We start from the raw sequence: 25,169 nt of genomic DNA on the forward strand, positions 1-25,169 counted from the left end.
ATCCTAAGAGCTCACGGTTTATTTATTTTGTCGACCCGTTACTGTTTCTTTGTTTACAGGAAGTCGCTCCATGAGTTTATAAATATAGGCTTCTGTATTATCATTTATTAAATTCACATACTGTGATGATTGTTCACGGAAAAATATCTTTTCCATTTTACAGTTACTCCATCAACCCAGGTTTTCTTTTCCAGAAGGAAGTCAGTGGTCATTTCTATGTTCTGGGTTTCGTTCGTTTTTCTGTTTGACTGTTCTTTCCTTATGGCAAACGAACAGAGGTTTTCTTTCTTTTACAGATAAATGTTTTAAGCCTAACTCAGGTCTTTCACTACTTGCTTTTTCAGAAGATATTTTCTCTATTCCATTCGCAGTTTCCTGCTCAGTCATAACTTTAAATATTTCGACAGCATATACAAACTACCAAATCTCGATCATACATACCTGTTCAGAGGCAAACCTCTTAATGCGCTTGTCAAAACTTCTGACCTTAGGAGGGTCCTCCTCGACCTTCCACCCCCAAGCACTCCTGCAAGATTCTTGCTGTCTACAGTCTCTCTGGCACCGCCAGAGTTACGCTATCTGGTCCTTACCAGACATAGCAGTTTCAGGGAGTTCTCTGCTTCCCAACATACGCTATCTGGTCCTTACCAGACGTAGCGTTCGCTGCCCAATTGCAACTTTTCATAAGCCTTGCTATCTGGTCCTTACCAGACGTAGCAAAACCCCCTTCTCTTTTTTTTTTCTTGACATTAAGTATCCCTCCTCTATGAGGGTCTCAACCGTCATCTGGAAGTAGTTAGGGTTTTTCCCTTTTTCTGACAGATGTCATATTTTAATTCTAATATCCCTCTGATGAGGGAGCTCTATAACCATTGACAGTTGTTTTTATTTTCCAAATCACACTTAATGACTACCAATAACATTTATCAACATAATTAATTTAAAACAGTCACAGCAATAATAATTACTCAGTTTTACCAATCATAACCATAACCAACAGTTAAATTTACTGTTTTTAATTTAATCACTAACGATTAACTAGGGGCATTACATCTCCCCCTCCTGAAGCTCAACATCGTCCCGATGTTGTTCACCCATAAACAGTTCAGGGTAATTTACTTTCATGCTCTGTTCATCCTCCCAGGTGGCCTCTTCTGGCCCAAAGTGCTGCCACTGCACTTTAACCTGGGTGATGACTCGTTTCCGCAGCACGACCCTTCTCCGATCTAATATGCTCACCGGCTCGACTAGGAATTCTCCTTCCGGTTCCACCTGAAACACACAACAATCTAATCAGTGTTTCTCCTGGCAAACACTTTTAGTTTAAGTTTCTCACAATATCCACTTACCTGTATGTCCTGCCAGCTAATTATGTGTTTAGGGTCATAGACATATTTTTTTAGAACTGACACGTGGAAGACATTATGGACCCGGATGTGGCTAGGTAGGGCTAGCTGATAAGGTACCGGCCCCACTCGCGCTAAAATCTGAAAAGGTCCACAAAAACAGGGTGCCAATTTGGCACAACCATTCCATTGTAAAGCGCTTCTCCTCGCCCGAATTTTGACATATACATGTTCTCCCACTTGGTACTCCCTAAAGGTCCTTTTACGATCTGCAAAACTTTTTTGTCTGTCTTGGGCTACTTTTAGATTAGCCCGCACTCTCTTAACCATTGCCTCCATCTCTTTTAGCATTTCAGGACCCAACATGAGTCTGTCTTCTGGTCCACTCCAACTGGATGGCGTGCGACATTTCCTGCCGTAAAGTACTTCGAATGGGCTCATCCACAAGGATGCATGATATCCATTATTGTAAGCAAATTCCACAAGATGCAAATACTCTTCCCACCGAGTGGGTTGTTGCATCACATAAGATCTCAACATGTCCTCCAACACTTGATTCACTCGCTCAGTCTGCCCGTCAGTCTGCGGATGATATGCGGTGCTAAAATTCAATTGAGTTCCGAGACCCTCAAACAAGGTCCTCCAAAAGGTTGATGTGAATTTGACATCGCGATCAGATATTATAATTTTTGGCAGCCCGTGGAGCTTAAATATGTTCTGCATAAAAACATTTGCGATTTGGGCTGCACGATACGTAGATTGAACTATTATGAAGTGGGTTGTCTTACTGAGTTTGTCCACTACAACCATAATAGAGTCATTGCCCCTCTTGGACTTCGGTAACCCTGTAATAAAATCCATGGTAATAACTTCCCACTTCCATTCTGGTATGGGTAATGGTTGTAGAAAACCCGCGGGATGTTGATGTTCAGCTTTAATTAGCTGACATTCTATGCATCGTGCCAGATATTCCGTTACATCCCTTTTCATGCCTGGCCAATGATATTCCTTTCGAAGCAAAGTGATTAACTTTTGATAGCCCGGATGTCCTGCATAAGGACTTTTATGATTTTCATCCAGAATTTTCCTCTTAATATCGCTCCGGTCGGGCACACATATTCTTTTCTTGTAACATAAAATGCCTACTGCGTCCAGTTCATAACCTTGTTGCATGATGTGGATGTTTGAGTTTTGCACAAGTTGTTTCTTTTGCTGGTAAATTGGATCTTGCTCAGCAGCCTCTATAATTTCTTTGCTAAGGGTAGGTCGTCCTTCACTAAAGCCAATTTCATAGAGACAATGCGCTCTCCGGCTTAATGCATCCGCCACCCGGTTTTCTCTTCCTTTTAAGTGTTTAATTTCAAAATCAAAACTGCCCAAAAAGTCCACCCACCTAGCTTGTCTAGCATTTAAAGTTGGTTGACTTAAGTAGCTAGTTAAGCTGTGATGATCTGTCATCAATAAAAAATTTCTTCCCACCAAATAATGGCGCCACATTTTCAGCGCATGTACTACAGCAGTGAGTTCCAGATCATAGGCTGAATACTTCTGTTCATGTTCTTTCAATTTTCTGGATTCATACGCGATCACCCTTCCCTCTTGCATCAGCACCCCACCTACACCCTCTTTGCTTGCGTCTGTGCAGACTACGTAATCTTTTTCCGGGTCTGCAATACTCAGCACAGGTGCAGTGGTGAGCAAGTGTTTGAGTTGCTCAAAACTCTGTTGACACTCCGCTGTCCACTTAAATATTTTCCCTTTCTTTTGCAGGGAGGTGATGGGGTATGCAACCCTGGAAAAACTCTCCACGAACCGCCTATAGTATCCAGCCAGCCCCATAAAAGATCGGATATCTGCCACATCCTTTGGTGTTGGCCATTCCATTATGGTTTTAATCTTTTCAGGGTCCACAACAATGCCTTCCTCAGTGATGATGTGCCCCAAATACTGGATCTGCTTTTTGAAAAAGTCACATTTGCTAAATTTTCCGTATAACTGATGTTCCCGTAGAGTCTGTAGCACAAGTCTGAGATGCTCCTCATGCTCTTTAATATTCCGAGAGTATATCAGTATATCATCAATAAAAATTAACACGAATTTATCTAAATACTGATGAAATACACTATTCATCAGACACATAAATGTCGCAGGTGCATTGGTCAACCCAAAAGGCAATACCACGAACTCATAGTGCCCATATCGGGTTCGAAAAGCAGTTTTGGCTATATCCTCTTCCTTAATTCTGATTTGATGGTAACCAGATCTCAAATCGATCTTTGAAAATATCGTCGCCCCTTTTACCTGATCGAACAGTTCATCGATACGGGGTAGTGGATATTTATTTTTCACTGTCAATTTATTCAGCTGTCGATAATCTATGCACATACGGAGAGTCCCATCCTTTTTCCTAACAAACAGTACTGGGGCTCCCCAAGGCGATACACTGGGACGAATGTACTTCTTGTCCAGCAGCTCTTGCAGCTGCATCTTTAATTCTGTTAATTCCGGCACACTCATCCGGTACGGTGCCCGGGACACTGGGGCTGCACCAGGCACCAACTCTATGGTAAAATCCAAATCTCTTTTAGGGGGCAGTCCTGGTATTTCCTCGGGAAACACATCTGCAAATTCTTGCACTACCGGTATGCTTTCCAATGCATTATCTTTTCCTTCAGATTTGGCATGACCCACTTGAACTGCATATACTTGACACTTTTTCCGGATGCATTTAGCCAATTGTGAGGCAGTAATTGGCCGGATCTGTACTGGCTTCAGGATACCCTGAATTTCCTGTTGATTCCCCAGCTCATCCCGGTAAGAAATTGTCTTGGTTTTGCAATTTATTATGGACCATCACCTTTCTAGCCAGTCCATTCCAATTAACACATCATAGCAGCCGAGAGGAAGTACGTTTAATTCTGCTGTCACTGTCTGTCCAGCTATCTTTAATGGGCAGTTGCTGACCTTGGCCAGCACCCGCCTTTTGGCCCTGGTAGCTAGTTGAACCAACCAGGGACTCTTAAACTTAACAGATTGCAAATTACAGCTTTCCACTACTTTGGGGCTAACATAACTTAATGTAGCTCCTGGGTCTACTAAAACAGAAACAGTTCGATCAAAAATATTACCTTTGAACTCTATCATCGTTGGCTGGTAATCAGCTTGACGGTATTCGAGAGCGGCATTTATTCTTGGTATGGACCGAGCTACATCTCCCACTGTAGAAGCTTCATAAACCTGAGACACTTGATCACTACCCTTTTGGTGAGGACAGTTCTTAATATAGTGTGGCCCGCCACAACCCCAGCACTGTACTGGCGGTCTAGCTGTCCCCTCATTGTCAACTCTACCCGGCTGCTCGCTATATTTGGGCTCATTGGGTGGTTTTAATCTGAGCTGGTTTCTAGACTGATTTCTACTACTGGGCCCTTTTGAGCCTCCTTTGTTGAAACTGCCACGAGCTCCCTTAACTCCCATAGTGGTTTTGCCACCCTTCTTATCCACCCAACGCTTCCCAAAACTTTCTCCCTTTTGTTTATTCTGCTGATAGCATATCCTAGCTTTCCGAATCGCTTCATCCATGGTCTTCGGATTATCAAATTCAATCCTTTCCTGCATCGTTTGGGGTAGACTGCTAACAAACCGCTGCACTTTTGCCTTTTCCTCCCGTATGTATGGTACATAGCGGAGTAGAGATGTAAATTTGGTAATGAATTCATCCATGGTCTGCTGCCCAAGCCGCAGATCATGAAATTCCCGTGCTTTTTCATCGTAGAAGCGTTCAGTCAGGTATTTCTCCTTGAAGTATTTCTGAAAGATTTCCCAAGTTATATCCTGTTCACTCACTCCCCGCACCATCTTGACTTCCTCCCACCATAATGTAGCTTTGGCCTGTAGCTGGAAAATAGCCAGTCGTGCCTTAAGATGGTGGTCGTATTCGTAAACTTGGAAATATTTGTTCATGTTTATTAACCAGGCTTCCGCAGCCTCCTCGGACTCCCCATCAAAATGCGGCGGCTTAATCTTCCGAAACTCCCCTTGTAGTTCTATCCGCTGTCTTTTTGAGGTTTGATGTTCAGAAGCGTTGTCAGATTTCTCACCTCGAGCCTCCGCTCTTCCCTCTGTTTCTTCCTGATCAGTATGGTAATCTTGTTCTTCTGATACATGTTTTTGCTCTAGACTGGGGTTGGGCTGGTGCTGGTTTTGTTTATCTGATAAACTTTTCAGGATCCTTTCCTGTTCCATGGTTAATCTGGTGTTGTCCTCACGCAACCGAGCCATCTCGTTCTTCAATTCCTGGACCGTCTCCAGTATGGTCAAATTGGTGCTGCGTGCCTCCTCCCCTAACTGCACCCAAATCTCTGAATTTCCCTGAGGGTGCGTGACGTTGTCTGGTCTGTCCACATTTCCATGAGGAGCGCTGCTCGTTCTCCTCATTCTGTTGTCACCTGTTCAGAAAATTAGTTCCTTTTCCACAGATACTACATACAATACATCGTTGGATGACCCCTACTTGCTCATTAATTCAATTATTTATAACAGTTTTCCCAGTCATGGTTGTCTCAAGGTCACAGAGTTGCAACCTCGCTCTGATACCACTTGTAAAACTCCTACCATAAAAAAATAATTATTTACTCTTATTAACATAAGCATTACATGTACATTTTTTATGGCAAAATAAATCTTAGCCACATTACTTTATCACACAGGGCAACATTATACCTAGGCTCGGCATTCTATAAGATCTTATCCATGGTAACATAATACGTGAACAGGTTGGAATTAAACATATGTGTGTATCCATGCCTACGGTAACATTATGATATTTGGTTAATTGTTAAACTTACCCTATCCACCGTCTCGAGAAGGATCTGATGGATGGCATGGATGTACTTACCCTTTTTCTTTGGTTAAATGATTTGATATTTATTTAAGTCATTGTCCTGCGGTCTTTGCAATTTGCCATTATGATCTCCAGTTGTCAGCAGAGGCTAGCCGTGCCAGCGTTATTCAGTCAGGACTAAATTTATTGTGTTCCTTGGAAAGTTTTCTCCGGCGAACGTTTTCTGATCACCGCTCCTTGACACATCAATACATATGCTACACATGATGCCCACCTGGCGCGGTGCAGCATGAGAGCCAGCCAGCTGGCTTAAGCTGCGGCATGCGAGTTTGCTACCCCGTTCCCAACACTGTAGGCGGATCAATGCGCCTCGTAAAAGGCACGAATGAGCCATGTGACAGAAGAGCCCGCGCCAGTTTCTACGGTGGAGATGGGATCTCCCAGATCGACGATCGATCATAGCCAGGTATGGATAAAAATCTTAAGGGTTTTTCTAATTCGCATTTGGCTTCATGCCGCTCATTTCCGCAGGGGTTCTGATCCTTAGCGGGTCTCTGGCGATTAGCATTTTTGCACAGTGCAGGTCACCTACAGATTGTCCATGGTGGAGATGGAGGTCCGCATGCCAGCCTTGGCCACGGTATATGTGCCCTCCTTGCTCGCAACAAACGCTTCTCTGTGATATTATCTTTTATTCTTTTACTTGCTATGAATCTGATACTTATTCGCTCATTGTTTTCCTAGCTTTTGCTCCGTCTCAGGTACAGGATGCGAGTGCCGTGACCAGCGCATGGTGGAGAACCGCCCCATCCATCCTTTTTCCCGCTTCCGGGTAAGAGGAACCAACACCATATATCTAGTTATTAGAGGAATTCTGAAAGTGGTTTCCGACCGCTCTTGGCATGCTGCCGAAACAATGTTTAAGCTACTGTATCCGTTTATTGTTATTTTGAATTCATCCCCTGAAAATGGGTTAGACGGAAACCCGCTCGGGTTTCCCATGGTATTGTTTGATTACCGCCCAGAACTGTTATGGCGGCAATATCCAACCGGACTGCGCTCGTGACATGCTGTTTATTATGCTTTGTATTGGGTACAGGGCCGAGGGTTAACCCTACGGCGAACATTCATATTTAATGGCGATTACAGCGGTTGTAAATTTCTCTTGTCTGGTTAATGATTGTATATGTATATTTCATAGTAAGTGTTATGGCTTGTAGTGGATTTCGAAGTCTCTTGTTGGGTTATTACCGATATTTACTTTGTTTTCAGGAATGTAGTTATTCATTGAAATTTCTGCTAAGTTTGTCTGTTCTACATCACTCTTGTAAATCATTGTTTCAAGTAGGACTATCATTCCAAATTTGCATGCTGTGTTACTGGTTAAATATGGTTTAATGTTTCTGTTTAGCGACTAATCGTCGACTTCCTACCCTGTTCCTACCGGCTACAGCTGCCCATTTCACAATGGTGCTCCACTATGGGTTTGGAGCGTTTGGCACAGGGTTAGGACATATTTCTGGTGTAAGCACCATTACACATGCTCCAAATATATTACTACTTCCTGTATTTAATGAAGGAGACCTGCAATCACTGTTTTGGAAAGAATATCCTAAGAGCTCATGGTTTATTTATTTTGTCGACCCGTTACTGTTTCTTTGTTTACAGGTAGTCGCTCCAAGAGTTTATAAATATAGGCTTTTGTAATATCATTTATTAAATTCACATACTGTGATGATTGTTCAAGGAAAAATATCTTTTTCATTTTACAGTTACTCCATCAACCCAGGTTTTCTTTTCCAGAAGGAAGTCTGTGGTCATTTCTATGTTCTGGGTCTCGTTCGTTTTTCTGTTTGACTGTTCTTTCCTTATGGTAAACGAACAGAGGTTTTCTTTCTTTTACAGATAAATGTTTTAAGCCTAACTCAAGTCTTTCACTACTTGCTTTTTCAGAAAATATTTTCTCTATTCCATTCGCAGTTTCCTGCTCAGTCATAACTTTAAATATTTCGACAGCATATGCAAACTACCAAATCTCGATCATACATACATGTTCAGAGGCAAACCTCTTAATGCGCTTGTCAAACCTCCCGACCTTAGGAGGGTCCTCCTCGACCTTCCACCCCCAAGCACTCCTGCAAGATTCTTGCTATCTACAGTCTCTCTGGCACCGCCAGAGTTACGCTATCTGGTCCTTACCAGACATAGCAGTTTCAGGGAGTTCTCTGCTTCCCAACATACGCTATCTGGTCCTTACCAGACATAGCATTCGCTGCCCAATTGCAACTTTTCATAAGCCTTGCTATCTGGTCCTTACCAGACGTAGCAAAACCCCCTTCTCTTTTTTTTTTTCTTGACATTAAGTATTCCTCCTCTATGAGGGTCTCAACCGTCATCTGAAAGTAGTTAGGGTTTTTCCCTTTTTCTGACAGATGTCATATTTTAATTCTAATATCCCTCTGATGAGGGAGCTCTATAACCATTGACAGTTGTTTTTTATTTTCCAAATCACACTTAATGACTACCAATAACATTTATCAACATAATTAATTTAAAACAGTCACAGCAATAATAATTACTCAGTTTTACCAATCATAACCATAACCAACAGTTAAATTATTGTTTTTAATTTAATCACTAACGATTAACTAGGGGCATTACATGAAAACTTATTTTGGAGTGCAAAAAATAATGTGTAGTTTTCATTGTTTAAATTGTATTTGTTAATGCTATAAAGATTAAAAAATATGTGCATTGAAATGGTTTTTTATTATTATTATATTTTTAAGTATATGTCAATATTAATTTATATTAAAATATTTTATTCATAACCGACATTGCATATTTTATTCTATACAATTTTAAATATTTTATTTTAACTTTTTTTTTTTCTATATATCGATATATAGAAAGTTGATATAAGGTTTAAAAATATTATTCACATATTTTTTTCCTTTTAAATACTTTACATGAAATTATATTTTTTTTAGATTTCTTTATACAATGTATATATAGTTTTATTTTATTTTATTTTTAAGTACTTTAGTTTGAGAGTGAGAGTGAAATGTCTTTACCACTCCTTCATAGTATGGACATACAGTGAGATTATTGATGTTTATTATACTTTTAATTAAACAAACCAAACACATATATTCATTTTTATTTTTCTATTTTATATTTTATTTATGGTTGAGAATGAGTGAAATATTTTTACTATTTGATGTTTGATAATACTTTTAATTAAACAAATCAAACCTTTATATTCATTTTTATTATATATATATATATATATATATATATATATATAGATATAGATATATATATTTTAAAATGACACATGTGAACTCCAAGTTAAACATAGACATATCATACTAAGTTGTAGAATAATGAGAATCTCGCTCAATATATATATATATATATATATATATATATATATATATATTATCATTAATTTGAAAATATGGAAAATAAATAATTTAAAATAAAAACTAGTACAACCACATTATTAAAAATACTCAATGTATGTGTTTTACATTGAAAAATAATAAAATAATACTTACATTAACAATAACAAATAGCCAGCACATGACGTGCATGATGTAATGGCTGGGGCGGATGGCTTTCACACCGCCCAGCCGAGTTCGAATCCTGCGGAGAGGTTGTAAAATGTTGTAAAATGTGGAGGTTGTAAAATGTTGTAAAGTGGGTCCTACCGAAGCTTACAAAAAAAAAAAACAATAACAAATAGCCATAATTTTTTTTATATCTTTCACAAATAAAATACCTCAATTCCCAGTTTAATTTCACGTAGAGATAATGTAATTAATGCACAATTTCCTCATTATTTAATATAGAGGAGACAAGTGGTATTTAAAATATTATGCTAAGAAGCTAATAGACAAAATGACCTTTCGAGTGGAATCCGATGATACATGTTTAGGTGAGTGGTATTTAAAAGATTACGCTAAGAAGCTAATAGACAAAATGACCTTTCCAGTGGAATCCGGTGATACAAGTTTAGGTGAGATTGTGAATTTTTGTTGTCCAAAATATTCTTTTGAATATATAAATAGATTCGAAAAACCATGTGACACTCAAATTTTGTAGATTAAACAACTTAATCTTTGATTCTTAAAAATCTCAGCTTAATAATTAATAAAATTAATCGTAAAAAAATACAAAAAAAAGATTGTGTAATTTAACTTTCTTTTTTGAGGTGTTCTAGAGAAAGAATGCATGTATGAGTGTCGTTTGTTCACCAAGGTTGCTCCCAGCCTCCGCAATGTCCTCCACAATGTCCAGGAATTGTTCCAACGTTATTCTCACCTCTTAAATTGAAGTAAATTTGTTTGAGGTGGTTTTCTCATGGGTGTGCAGGAAGGAGCGAGGAGCGCTGCTGCTGCACTTTGATGGGTTATGCTTGCTCTATCCGCCATCAGATTGTCCTAAATTGATTTTGGTATGATCCTACCTTTTCCTTATGGTTTGTATCTCCTCCTCTTTATCTCTTTTTGTGAACCCCAGTCCACTTCACTTTCTCTCCTATTTGCGTATTCTAGATGTTTACGTATTCCGGATATTTCCTACTATAATCCCTAAAAGGGTGAGTTTTTCCCTTACACTACTAGCTTCATTGCTTCTCATATCATGACATTTTTGCCTCTCCATTCACTTTCTTCAATCCTCCACTCAGAAGTCCTCCACATTGTGGTGTTCCTCTATGTTGCCTCATACCTTCTTATCTACATATTTCATTCTCACATACTTACTCCCCCAGACGTCCATATGCCCCACTGGACTAAGCTCCTTAATCTCTTTTGTCCATAGTTTTCACTAGGGGAGGGATCTTGTTTTCGCATTACAAATTATAAAATTCTATGTACTCGGTGGTATAGCTCTTTTATCATTTCACATCCCTGTAATGTTTTCAGTATTCGAATTTGTAATCGATGGGGTGGAAATGCCCGGGATGCTATTGTTGTTGTTTTGAAGGCTTATAACTCTTTTTATTTCTTACATGTTCTTGTTTGGAATCTCTCTCCATGAATTCTGCTCGGCTCTGGTTCAGTTCTGGACTGGCTTGATTTTCCGGCACCGACGTCTACATCATTTTTTGGTACAATTTGAATTTTCGGTTGGGGTTGTTTGGTTACTTCTGTTGCGAGATGAATGGGGTCTGCATCACACATACCACTCTGTCATTTTCCATCTGACAATCTGGATTGGGTTCCCCACACCACCGTCCTTTATCATATCCTTATTCTCTCTTTTCCTAACCCTAATTACTTACCTCTTTTGGATTTATATTCGGTGGTGTCCCTCCACATTTGGCGTTATGTGGGCGACATCCCCCTTGGCCTCAGCTCATCGTGATTAAGACTCTGCTGATTTCAAGAAATTCTCATCAATGATCCTCTGCTACTTCACTTTATTTTTCGACCTACCATCTGATTGACCATTAAAATCACATTCCTTTCCCACACTTTCTCTCGGTTGTATTTGAGTCTTTTTTCCTAAATATGTGGCTATGGACATTTTGGAATCAGACACCTCAACACAGGAGGCGTTCATCCGTGCCACGATGGATGCAGAGTCTAAAATAGGGAGGAGGGTCTCATCTATCCATGACACTTGGAACTCATCTCAACCATCGATGCATCCTCCAGATGGCCAACATGCGGACCCTATTTTGCATGGGCTTTCCCATGCAACTCATGAACGTCGATCCTGCCACCCCAATAGATCTATTAAAATCACTACTTCAGCTCCTGCTCTGGTTTTCAACCATGATGTGATGATCGATTGAGTCACCAGTCTTCAGAAGTGCACTCTTGTGGGTAAGTGGCATTTTGCATAATTGAGTGCAACTGATACATGTGTTTGGGTAGACACCAAATGGAAAACATTGTTAGGCTATATGCCTACAGTGGTTCGCCTCCTAAACGAGTGGTATAGTTTCCACTTCCTCTACCAAGAAGACCTCATGAAAATCAAATCCATTCCTTGGATTAATGGGAAGAGTTTTATGGAATTGCACTCATGGTACATTGGCTTCAACCCTCTGAAGGATACTCCCTAAAACAAGCTAATATGGTTTAAGCTCCCTAGCTTACCCGTCGAATTATGGACGTGGCAAGTTTTCATGGATATTGGCAACGCCATTGGAAAAATTGTGTATGTAGATCCTCGGTGTTTGGGTGCACCTGATAAGCGAGTGGCTTGGATTCTTATTGAGAAGGAGTACAGGGGAGGGTTTCTGGATCATATTGAATTGAGTTAGGGCGACACACATTTGGTCCAAAGACTGGATTTCTGGGGGGTTCCATTTTGTGATGTCTAAACTATTACCACACTAGACATTTGCTAGCTCATTGTCCACGGAGGTTGGGTGGTAGATCCATGGCATCCCGTCGACATCGGCATGGCGATTGGTATAAAAAAACAGAGGCACTAGCTGATGCTTCTCCATGTAGTTTTCTTGAAACTCCATCTCTCGGACATGGCTCTCCTCAGGATGCAGGTAATTCGAATCTTGTCGCATCTAGACATCACTATTCTCAATTATCTGCTAATCCTTTTGATTCTGCCCCTATTCCTATTCTATCATCTCCTCATAATTCTGATGGGTTTGATGTTCCCTCCACCGAAGCCACTTGATCACCACATCTGATTAAATAGAACATCTCTTCTCCTCATGATTGTCTGCCACCTCCGCCTAATGTTCCACACCATTCGACGTCATGAGACCCACTCTCTTCCACCCACATCATGTATGTCCCTATGCCGTCATCCTCTCACGTCACTCCACATTCCTCGACATCAGGATCCAGTCCTGCATCGCCACACTCTCCTCTAAACTCCCCCACAAATTCTGTGGACTATGACCTTGATTTTCTCCTACAGAAAAAGACACTAGATATTTGGTCACTCACTATTCATAAGCTTGCTGGCCACTCATCACCTCGCATCATCCCCTCATCTGCTAGGAATATTACTGTTCGCTGAAAATAAAATCGTGGCAGCAGGCACTTTCGAGGTCATCCTTTACCTCTCCCTTTTAGTCCCATTGATGCACATTCTCTCATTGATGTCCCCATTGCCGGTACTTCCTCCCCTCGGGCCCTTGGGGCATTGATGCACACACATGGTCAAACATGACATTCATCCTCTCACTTAATATGCGAGGGTTGGGGGCTGCCCCAAAATTCCTGGCCTTCAGAGAACTTTTCTCTTCTCTCCATCCCTATATTCTTCTTCTTTAGGAAACGATGCATGCAGTTCCTCAGGTGGTTGAGTACTTCAGAAAGATGCATCTGGACTGGTATATGGTGGCCACTGATGCACATGGCCTCTCGAGTGGACTACTTGCTATCTGGGATCCTTGGTGGGTCAATGTTAAGGCTTTTTCATGTTTTGTTAACATCCTCCTTGTTGGTCACATTATCAAGCTCAAGGGTAGAATCCACATTCTTAATGTCTATGCACCATACTGTGATCGAGCCATTTTTTTTGGGATAATCTGATCGATTCGGAGTTACTGGACCTTACTTCACTCATCATTGCGGGGGATCTAAATTTCACTATTTGCTTCAATGAGATTTGGGGATGTTCCAGAAAGGTAGATGTCATGGTTGATCGTATTAAGGATATCATCCTAGAGCACAATCTAGTGGACATTTTCCCCTTCATTCTTATCCCCACCTGGGACAATGGGAGGTCAAGTGTGGGATATATTGCAAAGCGACTAGATCGTTGTCTCCTACACGATTAGACCATTGAGAGGCTTGGGATGGTATATTTTGAAGTGGTTATTTGCTATATATATGATCATGGACCCATTGCACTTCACTAGAAAAGGGATGACTACAGAGGTGGTATGCCCTTTAAATTAAATAGGGTATGGCTTGAGGATCCATATTTTAACTCTCTCGTGTGCGATGTCTAGAACATAAGTGGGGTTCGGTGCCCCTCTCCCATGCGGCACATTCAGGACAAGCTGTGGATCCTGCAGCGGGAGGTTGAGGCATGGGAGAAAAGGAAAATATGGCATATGAACAAAGAGCTTGTTGTTATTACTAAATAAATTCTAGATATCCGCCCACATTTAATTAGACATTATCTACTTAATGTCATTCGAAGCCGAATACAAGTTCTCGAACTCCAAAAGAAAAAGTTGCTCCATATAAAAGAGACTACTTGGCGTTTAAAAAGCAGAGGAATTTGGATTCGGGAAGGGGACCGAAATACCAAATTTTTTCATAGATATACAAACTATAGGCATAGGATAAATTTCATTTGGGAGATTTCTTATAAGGTTGAACACACAGCTTTGCAGAGCAAAAACACTAAAAAAAATCGAAAGAACAAAAATAATTATTGATTAACAGAAAATAGGTTACAATGCTCATGATATACTACATGAGAGTCAACTAATACACATCATTGGGTGAAGATCCCAAGGTAATGCACCATAGCGGTGATCAATGAGAGGACTCGACACCTACAACAAATTCCGGAGAGAACTAGCTAGTTGTGGAGCGAAAGGACGCAAAAATCAGGGAGTAAATCATGTAGAAAGGATCTTGCATGTAGTCCCATGCATAAATGGACAGTCAAAGGCGCCAATCTGGTGAAGATTCCAATGTTGAAGCCTTGCATGTCAGTGAATGCTCTAACTAAGTGTTTGCATGTGCTAGTAATGAAGGTCCTAGGCGTATAGTACCTCCAACAGTTGGAATGCCCTTGTTCTTGAATGCTACAAACACGCTGATTGAACTTCAAAGGTCAGCCACATGCCTTCCCAAACTGCTTGTCTCTTCAGTGACTCATTCTCCTTCGGCCCGAAAAAGAATGAACTCTGCCTCATCTCCTTCACGTTCGCCATGTGCCCATCTTTGTCTTCGATTTGATCATATTCGTAGTGGGGGAATTTAACTGTGCGATTCATCTGCGGTCAGAGGATTTCTCTTTCCCAAACTGAACGAACTGAAGGCCTTGCAGCCCCTCTTGCCATTTCGCCGATAGCTTTCAAGAATTGAATGAGGCCAAGCGCGTCGTTCATGGTGTGATTCAAACTAAGGGTGAAAATGAACCCTCCGCATCTCAATCGTGTTACCTGAAATATCGTGATAAGAAACACGTTAAAAAAACATAATTTCGACTGGAATATGAATTACGTTCATCAAAGAATGAGTTATCAATTAACCTTAGTGAGGAGGAGGGGAGAATTGGTAATAGTTTCTGAGCCCGACACATCAAAGAATGAGTTATCAATTAACCTTAGTGAGGAGGAGGGGAGAATTGGTAATAGTTTCTGAGCCAAACAGGGGAAGGGCGGGTGCAGGTCTCTGAATTCATCCATGGAAACGTTGGCATCAGCTTCCACAAACATCATGGCTTTGCTCGTGCAGTCCACGAGGAGCTTACCGAAGGGCGCTTCTCTCAATCTTCCCGCAAAAGGATAGTAAAACACCAAAACCTTCACCAACACCTCTTTGATAACTTTGGCGGGATCCTCACCTTTTTTCAACGGATCAAACAGATAGAATTGAAGGTTGGGAATATGAAATCTGAGAGTCAGTTGATCATCTAGATTGGAAAGGTATAACAACCCTTTAGTAGTAGGTAGGAGAGGAGCGATAAGGATAACCGACTTTCTAGTGATTTTCATTTGCAGAGGTGCCATGAAAACAAAGGTGTGGAGAATCAATGAAAGGCTATGAAGCGAGCATGCAATCGAAGATCAGTAGAGCAGGATGCAGTGTGTTGCAGACACAAAGATCTTTTGGGATGGAGGAGACACCGAAGCTTGCATTTGGAGAGATATATATAAATTGAAGCCCGTGTTTCTCAAGTGATGTGACCAATATAACCATCAACAATGAAAGATTAACCATGGAAGATCTACAACAAAGGCGACTTCATATTGGATTTTTTAATTTTAAATTTAATTATTAATAAGTATCTTGAATAAGTTGGTTTACTTTTACAATAGCTTTTTAAAATTTAAAGTAAGTGGAATGGATTTAATCCCTATCAATTTTTCTAGAATATTAGTATATATGTCAAATTTCTTACCAAATTTTCTAAAATATTAATATGTATGTTAAATTTTCGACATATTAGTATATATGTCAAATTTTCTATAGAATATGGTATATATGTTAAATTTTCTAAAATATTTATAGTGATATACATGAGTTAGAAGTTGAAATTTATGAACAAAATAGTTTTTTTTTTTTTTTTAATTAAATTTATGAATTAAAAAAAAATTATGTGAAAGAATATTATATAAAGTCAATTATAGTTTTTTTTAGGTACGTGGTATTGATAAGTTATAACATTTGCCAATAATATTATATGTATCTCAAATTTTCTAAAATATTTACAATAATATACATAAATCAAAAGTTGAAATTTATCTTCAAAGTAATTATTTATTTTTTGTATTTTTAATTAAATTTATTAATTAAAAAATTCTTATGTGAAAGAGTATTATATAAAGTTAATTATGGTTTTTTTTAGGTATGTGGTATTTATAAGTCATAGTATTAGCCCATGGTATTGTAACAAAGACTATTTAGAAAGTTGAAATTTATGAACAAAATAATTATTTCTTTTTTGTTTTTTTAATTAAATTTGTTAACTAAAAAAATTTCATGTGAAAGAGTATTATATAAAGTCAATTATGGTTTTCTCAAGTATGTAGTATTGACAAGCCATAGCATTAGCCAATATTATTGTATATATGTCAAATTTCTAGAATATTTAGAGTGATATACATAAGCCAAAAGTTGAAATTTACCTTCAAAGTGATTTTTTTTTTAATTAAATTTATTAATTAAAAAATTCTCATGTGAAATAGTATCATATAAAGTCAATTATGGTAATTTTTTTTTTTAATTAAAATATTCTCATGTGAAACAGTATCATATAAAGTCAATTATGGTTTTTTGAAGTATGTGGTATTGATAAGTTATAGTATTAGCCCACGGTATTGTAGCAAAGACTATTTAGAAATTAAGAATCTTCATGATAAAGTGAGGGTAAGTGTTTTATATGGTTGTGCAAGCTATTAAGTCGATGGTAGAGATTTAATTTACATAATATTTTAAAATCATTTTAATAATAGATATTTAATTTACAAAATATTTTAGAATATTTTTTGTTGTAGTAATAGATGAAAACTTGAGATTTATTTCAAAAGTAGTTATGCTTCTTCAACATTTCCAATTAAATTGATTAATTAAAAAAAATGTCCAATTCATATGTGTCATATAAATAAGAGTTGTGTTTTTTTTGGCATGTGGTATTACTAAGTCATGAGATTGACCTTTGATATTGTGATAAAATCTATTTACCATAACCTTCGATATTGTGATAAAATCTATTTACCATACACACACACACACACACACACACACACACACACACACACACACACACACACACACACACACACACACACACACATATATATATATATATATATATATATATATATATATATATTCTTTTTCTAATTAATAACACAAATCATTTAAAATAAAATTATAATTTAGTTAAGTTTTATGACTTTTTAAAATTTTGGCAATGTGAAATGTATCATGAGCTAAATGTTTTCATGCTTATGGACATTTATCAAAAATTTAATTTATATAGTTGCCTTAGTTTAGCAAGAATATAAAATCATATATTTGAAATATAAATGCTAATTGAGCCGAGAGGTTCATTCTACAACCCAAAGAAATGTGTAAGTACGCTCATGTTCAACTTGGAATTGACATGTATCCCTTTAATATATATATATATATATATATATATATATATATATATATATATATATATATATATATATATATATATATATATATATATATATATATATATATATATATATAAAAATAAAAAACAAAGATGAATATAATTATTTAGTTTGTTTAATTAAAGGTATAATAAAACATCAATAATCTCACTCTATGTCCATGCTAAGAAGAAGTTGTAAAAATATATCACTCACTCTAGACAATAAATAAAATACATAGTAAAAAAACAAAAGTGAATATAAGTGTTTGGTTTGTTTAATTAAATGTATAATCAAACATCAATAATCTCACTTTATGACCATACTAAGAAGTGGTAAAAATATTTCACTCTCACTCTCAACCATAAATAAAATATTTTTATGTCTATATTAAACAACATAATCTTATATGATCAACTTTATATAGATATAAAGTACTTAAAAGTTTAAAAAACTATATATACATTATATAAACCAATTGAATTTCCTTTTTAGTTTATTTTCTTATATATATAGGATCAAAGTGTAGACATTTTATTCAAATTTTACACTCTAAATATGGCCACAACCATGAACATTGAAAATTCTAAATATGGCTGCAGGTGGCTTGTGACAAGAAAGTGAGGTAGAGGAACGTTCAGATGGAAAACCATAAGTACAATAGTATGGATCAACATGGACATCATATAGTGCAACATACAGTTTCGACACAAAGGAAATAAGTGCACAATAGTCAAATAGCTAAATAACTATTTTATGAAAAGGATTGTTCATCACATAGAAGAAATGTGTGCTCTATTTTTTCCATTCATGTCACCTTAGCTCTTCACTTTTGCATTGTACATTGGTCTACATGCATCTCTACGCCTAGGTTTTCTTGACCTAGGAAAGAAACTATCGAGGGATACCTTGGAAAAATTGTCTCGAATGCAGTCATTACTATCCCTTCCTATTTTAATGATGCTTAGAACCAAGCAACACAAGATGTTAGTGAAATTACAGGATTGGATGTCAAAAGAATCATAAATAAGCCTACTGCAACATCCCTTTCTTATGGCATGAATGAGAAGGAGGGCCTAGTTGTTGTGTTTAATCTTTGTGGGGGAACTTTCGATGTACCTGTGGTTGAAATATCCAATGGTATATTCGAGGCATGTTCCTTCCCTTGAGATGTTAGGTTATTTTACATTCATTATTTATTTCTTCTCATTCTCTGCTTTATCACGCAAATTATTCTAACCTTGTTAGATTTTTATTATAGGTAAAGACCAGAAATGGTGATACTTTTTTTGGGGGTGAGGATTTTGATAATGATCTGCTCTAGTATTTAGTTGTTGAGTTCAAAAAGACAAAAAAAAGACTTATACTAAAATAAGCTAGCCTTACAAAGGCTTCAAGAGGCTGTAGAGAAACCGAAGTTGGAGTTGTCATCTTCTCCTAAGACAAATTAAGCTACCATTTATCACGAAAGATGAATCTGGTACAAAGCATTTGAATGTGACATTAACTCGTTCGAAGTTTGAAATGTTAGAAAATCACTTAATTGAGAGAACAAGAATCCCTTGCAAGAATTGTCCCAAAAAAGAAGGGATTATGACATTGGAAGTGGATGAAGTTATTCTTATGGGAAGAATGTACTGGGTGCCAAGGGTTCAAGATATTTTTGTTAAGATTTTTGGAAAGATGTCGAGTAAACGTGTTAGTCTAGACGAGGCTATAACAAAGGGTGCTACCATCCAAAGTGGAATTTTGCGGGCTAAGTTAAAGGAACTTCTTTTACTGCATGTGACTCCTCTTTCTCTTTGATTAGAAACACTTGGAAGGGTTTTCACTAGGTTAACAAGCAGAAATACAACAATCCCAATGAATAAGAGTCATATATTCTCAGCTGATGCATATGGTCAAACTCGGTGGATATACCATGATGTTGCAAGAATTAAACCCATTCAAGGAGGAGAGTCTTCATCCTTGGGAGACCCCAAACCTTCAGTTGAGGGCTTAGTATCAACTATCCATAATTTTCGTGCGTGGATTCATCTTGATGGCCTAAGGAATAATATGAAATTTGTCGAAGTGAGAGACCACTTTGGGGTTCTTGTTGCGGGTCAATGCCTTTTCTTCACTTGACACTTTCCTAAGACTTGAATTGCTTTATGTTAATGTCGTTTCTTGAAGGTTGAGAATGCGTAGTGTGCAAGAGAATATCCTTGAGGTGGTACTTTGTTCATTGTGCATTATCTAGTAACCCAATAACTCATGTAGGTGGATTATTTCCATCTCCCCCTCCACATTTGCACTTGGATATGTAGACTCAAATCTACACAAATGAGAGACCCTTATTGTTAAGTACATCGGCAGTATGCTAAAAAACACTTGATACACATATCTTTGTTGTGTTCCAAAGATATAAGATACTAATTCTAATCTAGTACTGTGTTGTGCGAGAATCCATGGCCCGAGGAAGAGAATCTCCCAATACTTAAATCTTTGAGGGAATATTAGATGAGAGCAAGGAGGGGCTAACCTTAAAATGAGCATATTCTTAAAACTAGAACAAGTGCTTCAATGTTTCATTCTTGCCACATAGTAGGCATTTAAGGTATAGAATCAGTCACATAGTAGGCATTTAAGGTATAGAATCAGTAGGTGTTCAAGCTCATGTTATTCTTCTCTAATTTATGCCTTATAGTGTTTCCTTTCCAACATCTGGTCCAATTGCTAGAAATAATATATTTGATTTTAAGGTCTCAAACATAGACCAAATTGGTGTATGAGAGCCCCTTGCTTTTGGGACAAGGGACCCACCTCCCTTAACTGCTAAAGTCTACAAAGGCATACATAATATACCCCCCTCTGAATGTGACCTCTTACCAGGAAACACATGCTCTTAAACATTAGGCCAATCATGTTGTATAATAATAAAGTTATAATTTAATTAGTTTATGAGATGTGTCATGTAATAAGTTTTTTGTTACCTATTATGGATTAATGTCTATGAGAATCTACCAACCACTTAATTTATATGGTTGCGTTAGGTGGAAGGATTTAACCTCCAAGGAATATTCTAGAATATTTATAACAATATACACAAATCAAATCTTAAGATTTATCTCCAAAATAGTTTTGTGTTATTTTTTTCCCTTTTAATTAAATTGATTAATTAAAATAGCGCATATAAACAAGTGAGTTATGATTTTTTTGGGCATGTGGTACTAATAAGCCATGGTATTATCCCATAATATTGTAACAAATCCTATTTACAGGTTAAGAATCTCCATTGCAAACATCAACAACAAAGGAGGTAACTCTAGATATTGTTCTCTACCAAAAATCCTCTTCCACTGGTCTTTATTGTTTTCGTTAGTTGTATTTTTTTTATCTTATTATGTTCTGTTGAGGAAGTGTGTTTGGATTATAAATTATAGATTATTATAATATTATTTTTTACTAATGAGTTTTACATCTCCTAAATAATTTATTAATAATAATCTAATTTTAATTTGGATTAAAAGAAAAAAATAATTTATTACTAATAATCTAATTTTAATTTGGAATTAAAAGAAAAAGATTTGATTTCTCATACGTTAAGCCCCTTGTTACTATGTATATTTTATATACCGTTCAAAATACAAAATATAAAATAAAATTAACAATAATGCAATAGTATTAATTGATTTTTTTGATAAAAATGTTATAAATTTATTTTGTTCCCCTAATTTAAATTATCTTAATTATTTTATTCAATATTTTTATATTTCGTTTCATTTAAATTTCTCACCTACCATTAATGTTAAGGAAAAAGAATTTTTAATATTTTAATTTTCTATTTTTCATTCCTTTAAAATTAAAAATAATATTTAGTTTTTCTACTAATAGATATATATAATTTTTTTTATATTTTATATACGGAATTTAAGTCTTCCAAAGAATTAAAAAATAATATATATATATATATATATATATATATGATTATTATTTTTATATTTTATATGAGGAATTTAGGGTTTCCATGAGAATATTGAGTGTGACAAAAAGACAAAATCTAAGAAAAGAATAATAATATTTATCCCAACTATCCAAAATACATCCAATTCTAATGTTGAATGGAGTATGATAACAAAGATAAAAACTAAAAAGAGTATAATAACATTTATCCCAACTACCCAAAATACATTCAATTCCAATGTTGAATGGAAGAACAATCTACCCATAGCATCATAACATCCCACTAGTAGTTGAGAGATTGTTCTTCCATCCAAAATTGGGGATAACTTTGGCCTAGGCTCAACCTAGTTCGAATATATATATATATATATATATATATATATATATATATATATATGTTGTGTTTATTGCATTCACATATTTAATGTTGCATAACTTATCATACATATAAAGAATATGAACATAATATGTACTTTGGAAAAAATCCAATATAAAAAACCCAGGTTCGAGGAGAGGCATATGCTCTACCCTTTTCACATATATATAAGTGCAAATATAAAGAAAATGCACTCACTATGGAGTTTCTATGGACAATGTATGTATTAAATGGTTGTTACATTAAGATGATCTTCTACTTCTTTCTTATCCTTCAAAGTTGTTTCCTATAAACCTAGTGTTTAACCCAATTTAACTCAATTTTTATCATGATATGATAATAATTTAAGGTTAAGCTTAGAGTTTTTACATGTCTCAATCCGTAATTAATGTTAAGGTTTTGGAATCTTTAATATCTTTTTGAAATTCCACATGTGAGTAACTCCACATTCTCTGTGATGTTAGTTAGCATGGCATCTACTTAGTATCATGGTGGTCAAGGTGTGACTAGCTTCACATTGTGAGTAATGAGAATTGACCCAACATCTATTTAGTATTACTTGGTCAATAATATAAGTTAACTTTCTTATACAAATTTCTATTAAAATTATTTTTCAATTACAAAGCTTTTAATGTATTATAAACTTCGCTAACAAATTTTTGATTAAAACATAATTATTTAAAGATTTAAATAAGTTTCAAAAAAATTTGGGTCCAAAACATCAAAATCAAATTTAAGAACCATACAACTTAATAACTAATTTTTAAGCAAAAAAAAATTAAAGCTGTCAGATTTATGATGATGGGTTGTACATTTTCATTCACATCACAAACTCTCTACATACACTGCCACTCAAATCAAGTCGCGAATTTCAAAACATTTAAAGAAATACTAATATTTCGCGATGACCGCTAGATTAGTGTGTTATTTCTTTCAATTGTATTATTTCTTTAGATTAAAGTCCTTCAACGAGTGTCATTCTTTGACTTGTTATATTTGGGGTCATCCATCAAGACTACATTTCCTTAATGGAAAATATACATTTTGCAAGTGCATGGATGATTGTAAGTGTGATATATTTAAAATTGGGTCTTTAATTATGGTAGGTGATTTCAATGTAGTTTTATTTGGAGATGAATGTTGGTACGTCAGATGTAGGGTAGATTCCTTAGCTGACCATCTTTGTCAACTCTTTGAGTCTAATTATTTACTGCATATCAGACCCCTCACTCTAACTCCTACCTGGCACAATGGTCGTGCGGGTGTCGATCACATTGGTAAAAGACTGGATCAGTTCTTAGTACATGAAAACCTGTTAGAGAGTCTGGGATGTATGCGATCATGGGTAGAAAAATCTCTAATCTTTGACCACATGCATATTGTATTACAGTGGAGACTGGAGCACCCTCGTTTGGGCATTCCATTCAAATTCAATAGAATCTGGCTGGAGAACGTGGACTTCATTTCATTGGTCTGTAATTTTTGGAGGGCACACACCCGAAAGGTTGGGAAATCCCCGATGTTGTTCCTGTCTAGTTTACTACACGCATTAAAAATTCGTGTTAGGATATGGGAAAGAGAGAAGAAAAAAATAATGTCTCGGGAGCTGAAGGATATAACGGTGGAAATTGAGAAACTTTACAATTTGGTGGAGAGGGGTAATTCATTTGGAAACATTTGGGACGCACTCAAAACACTGGAGTGTAAGAAGCGACAAGTCATTCACATACAAGAAGCGACCTGGCGGCTTAAGAGTAGAGCCCTTTGGTTGTAGGAAGGCGACAAAGACACTAAGTATTTTCATAGATATGCAAATCTAAGAAAAAATCAGAATACCATTTGCAAAATTCAGAGACTAGATGGGTATGTAGCATATAATACCGAAGAGATTCAATGTGAATTTGTACACCACTTCCGGACTTTCTTTCAAAAGCGGCCTAGAAATTATACAGAGGATCAAATTTGGGGTTCGAATGGTTACCCACATATGTTCAATGAGGAGTTGAACGAGGAAATATACAGACTAATCACATTAGATGTGTCAGGCCAGGGTAACTCCAGAATGAGTGGGAGAGAAAACTGATGTTTTATTCATTAGCTAACTCATATTTATATACATAAATACAACGGATCAGTTCATCTTCTAGATGAGTGTCCAGTTCACCCATCTGTTTCGGATTAGGTGTCAACATTCCCCCCCTTAATCTGAAGGGATGTTGGTGAGTCCAAGCATCGTTCTGAATCTTTCAAGATTTTCTCTTCCAAGCGCTTTGGTGAAGATGTCTGCAATTTGCTCGTTTGTGGAACAATGACGGAGATGGATTGTTTTGGCCTCAACATGATGTCGAATGAGATGATATTTAGTATTGATGTGCTTAGTATGATCATGGAACTTTGGGTTCTTGGCCAACTTTATTGCAGAGGTGTTATCAATCATGAGTGGAGTTGATTGTATTTGTTTTACCTGCAAATCTTCAAGAATTTTCCTGATCCACACAATTTCTCTCGTTGCTTCAGCTGCTGCCACATATTCTGCTTCTGTTGTGGAATATGTTGGTACTGATTGTTTGCGTGATCTCCAGGAGACAGCTCCTGATCCAAGACTCATAGCATATCCTGAAGTAGATACCCCAGTTTCTTTGTCTCCATCGAAGTCTGAATCAGAGTATCCAATCAAGTTGAAGTCGTCCACCTGTGTATACTTGATTCCAAGGTCTTGAGTTCCCTTCAAGTACCTTAGAACTCTTTTTGCAGCAGATCAATGTCCCTCACAAGGCTTTTGCATAAACCTGGAGAGGATTCCAACAGCAAATGAAATGTCTGGTCTGGTAGTAGTGAGGTAGATGAGACTTCCTA

At 36.9% G+C, this 25,169-nt stretch overlaps 1 protein-coding gene and 1 pseudogene across 1 annotated transcript; both read right to left on the reverse strand.

Moving 5' to 3' along the window:
• Positions 1-201: 201 nt before the first annotated feature.
• LOC149253893 (uncharacterized) lies at positions 202-6,512 on the reverse strand. The gene is made up of 7 exons (XM_089454619.1): positions 6,464-6,512; positions 4,257-5,794; positions 3,525-4,136; positions 2,862-3,299; positions 1,186-1,272; positions 442-555; positions 202-375 (listed from the first exon to the last, which is right to left on the reverse strand). The coding sequence occupies exons 1-7, from the start codon at positions 6,510-6,512 to the stop codon at positions 202-204; spliced, it is 3,012 nt and encodes a 1,003-aa protein (XP_089310745.1).
• An 8,630-nt stretch (positions 6,513-15,142) lies between these two features.
• Positions 15,143-25,169, reverse strand: part of LOC149253894 (13-hydroxylupanine O-tigloyltransferase pseudogene) — a 28,224-nt pseudogene continuing 18,197 nt past the window's right edge.

Source organism: Pinus tabuliformis, chromosome 7 (genome assembly GCF_031772625.1).
Source record: "Pinus tabuliformis cultivar Carrire ecotype Pingquan chromosome 7, CPIR1, whole genome shotgun sequence".
NCBI classification, from domain to species: Eukaryota; Viridiplantae; Streptophyta; class Pinopsida; order Pinales; family Pinaceae; genus Pinus; species Pinus tabuliformis.

Coding starts and splice junctions, on each gene's coding strand:
- LOC149253893 (XM_089454619.1), bottom strand. CDS start 6,512: ATGCCGCAGCTTAAGCCAGCTGGCTGGCTCTCATGCTGCACCGCGCCA. Junction 5,795..6,463: donor CTCATGCTGCACCGCGCCAG/GTGGGCATCATG, acceptor TTTTCTGAACAG/GTGACAACAGAATGAGGAGA. Junction 4,137..4,256: donor CAGTGACAGCAGAATTAAAC/GTACTTCCTCTC, acceptor GGGAATCAACAG/GAAATTCAGGGTATCCTGAA.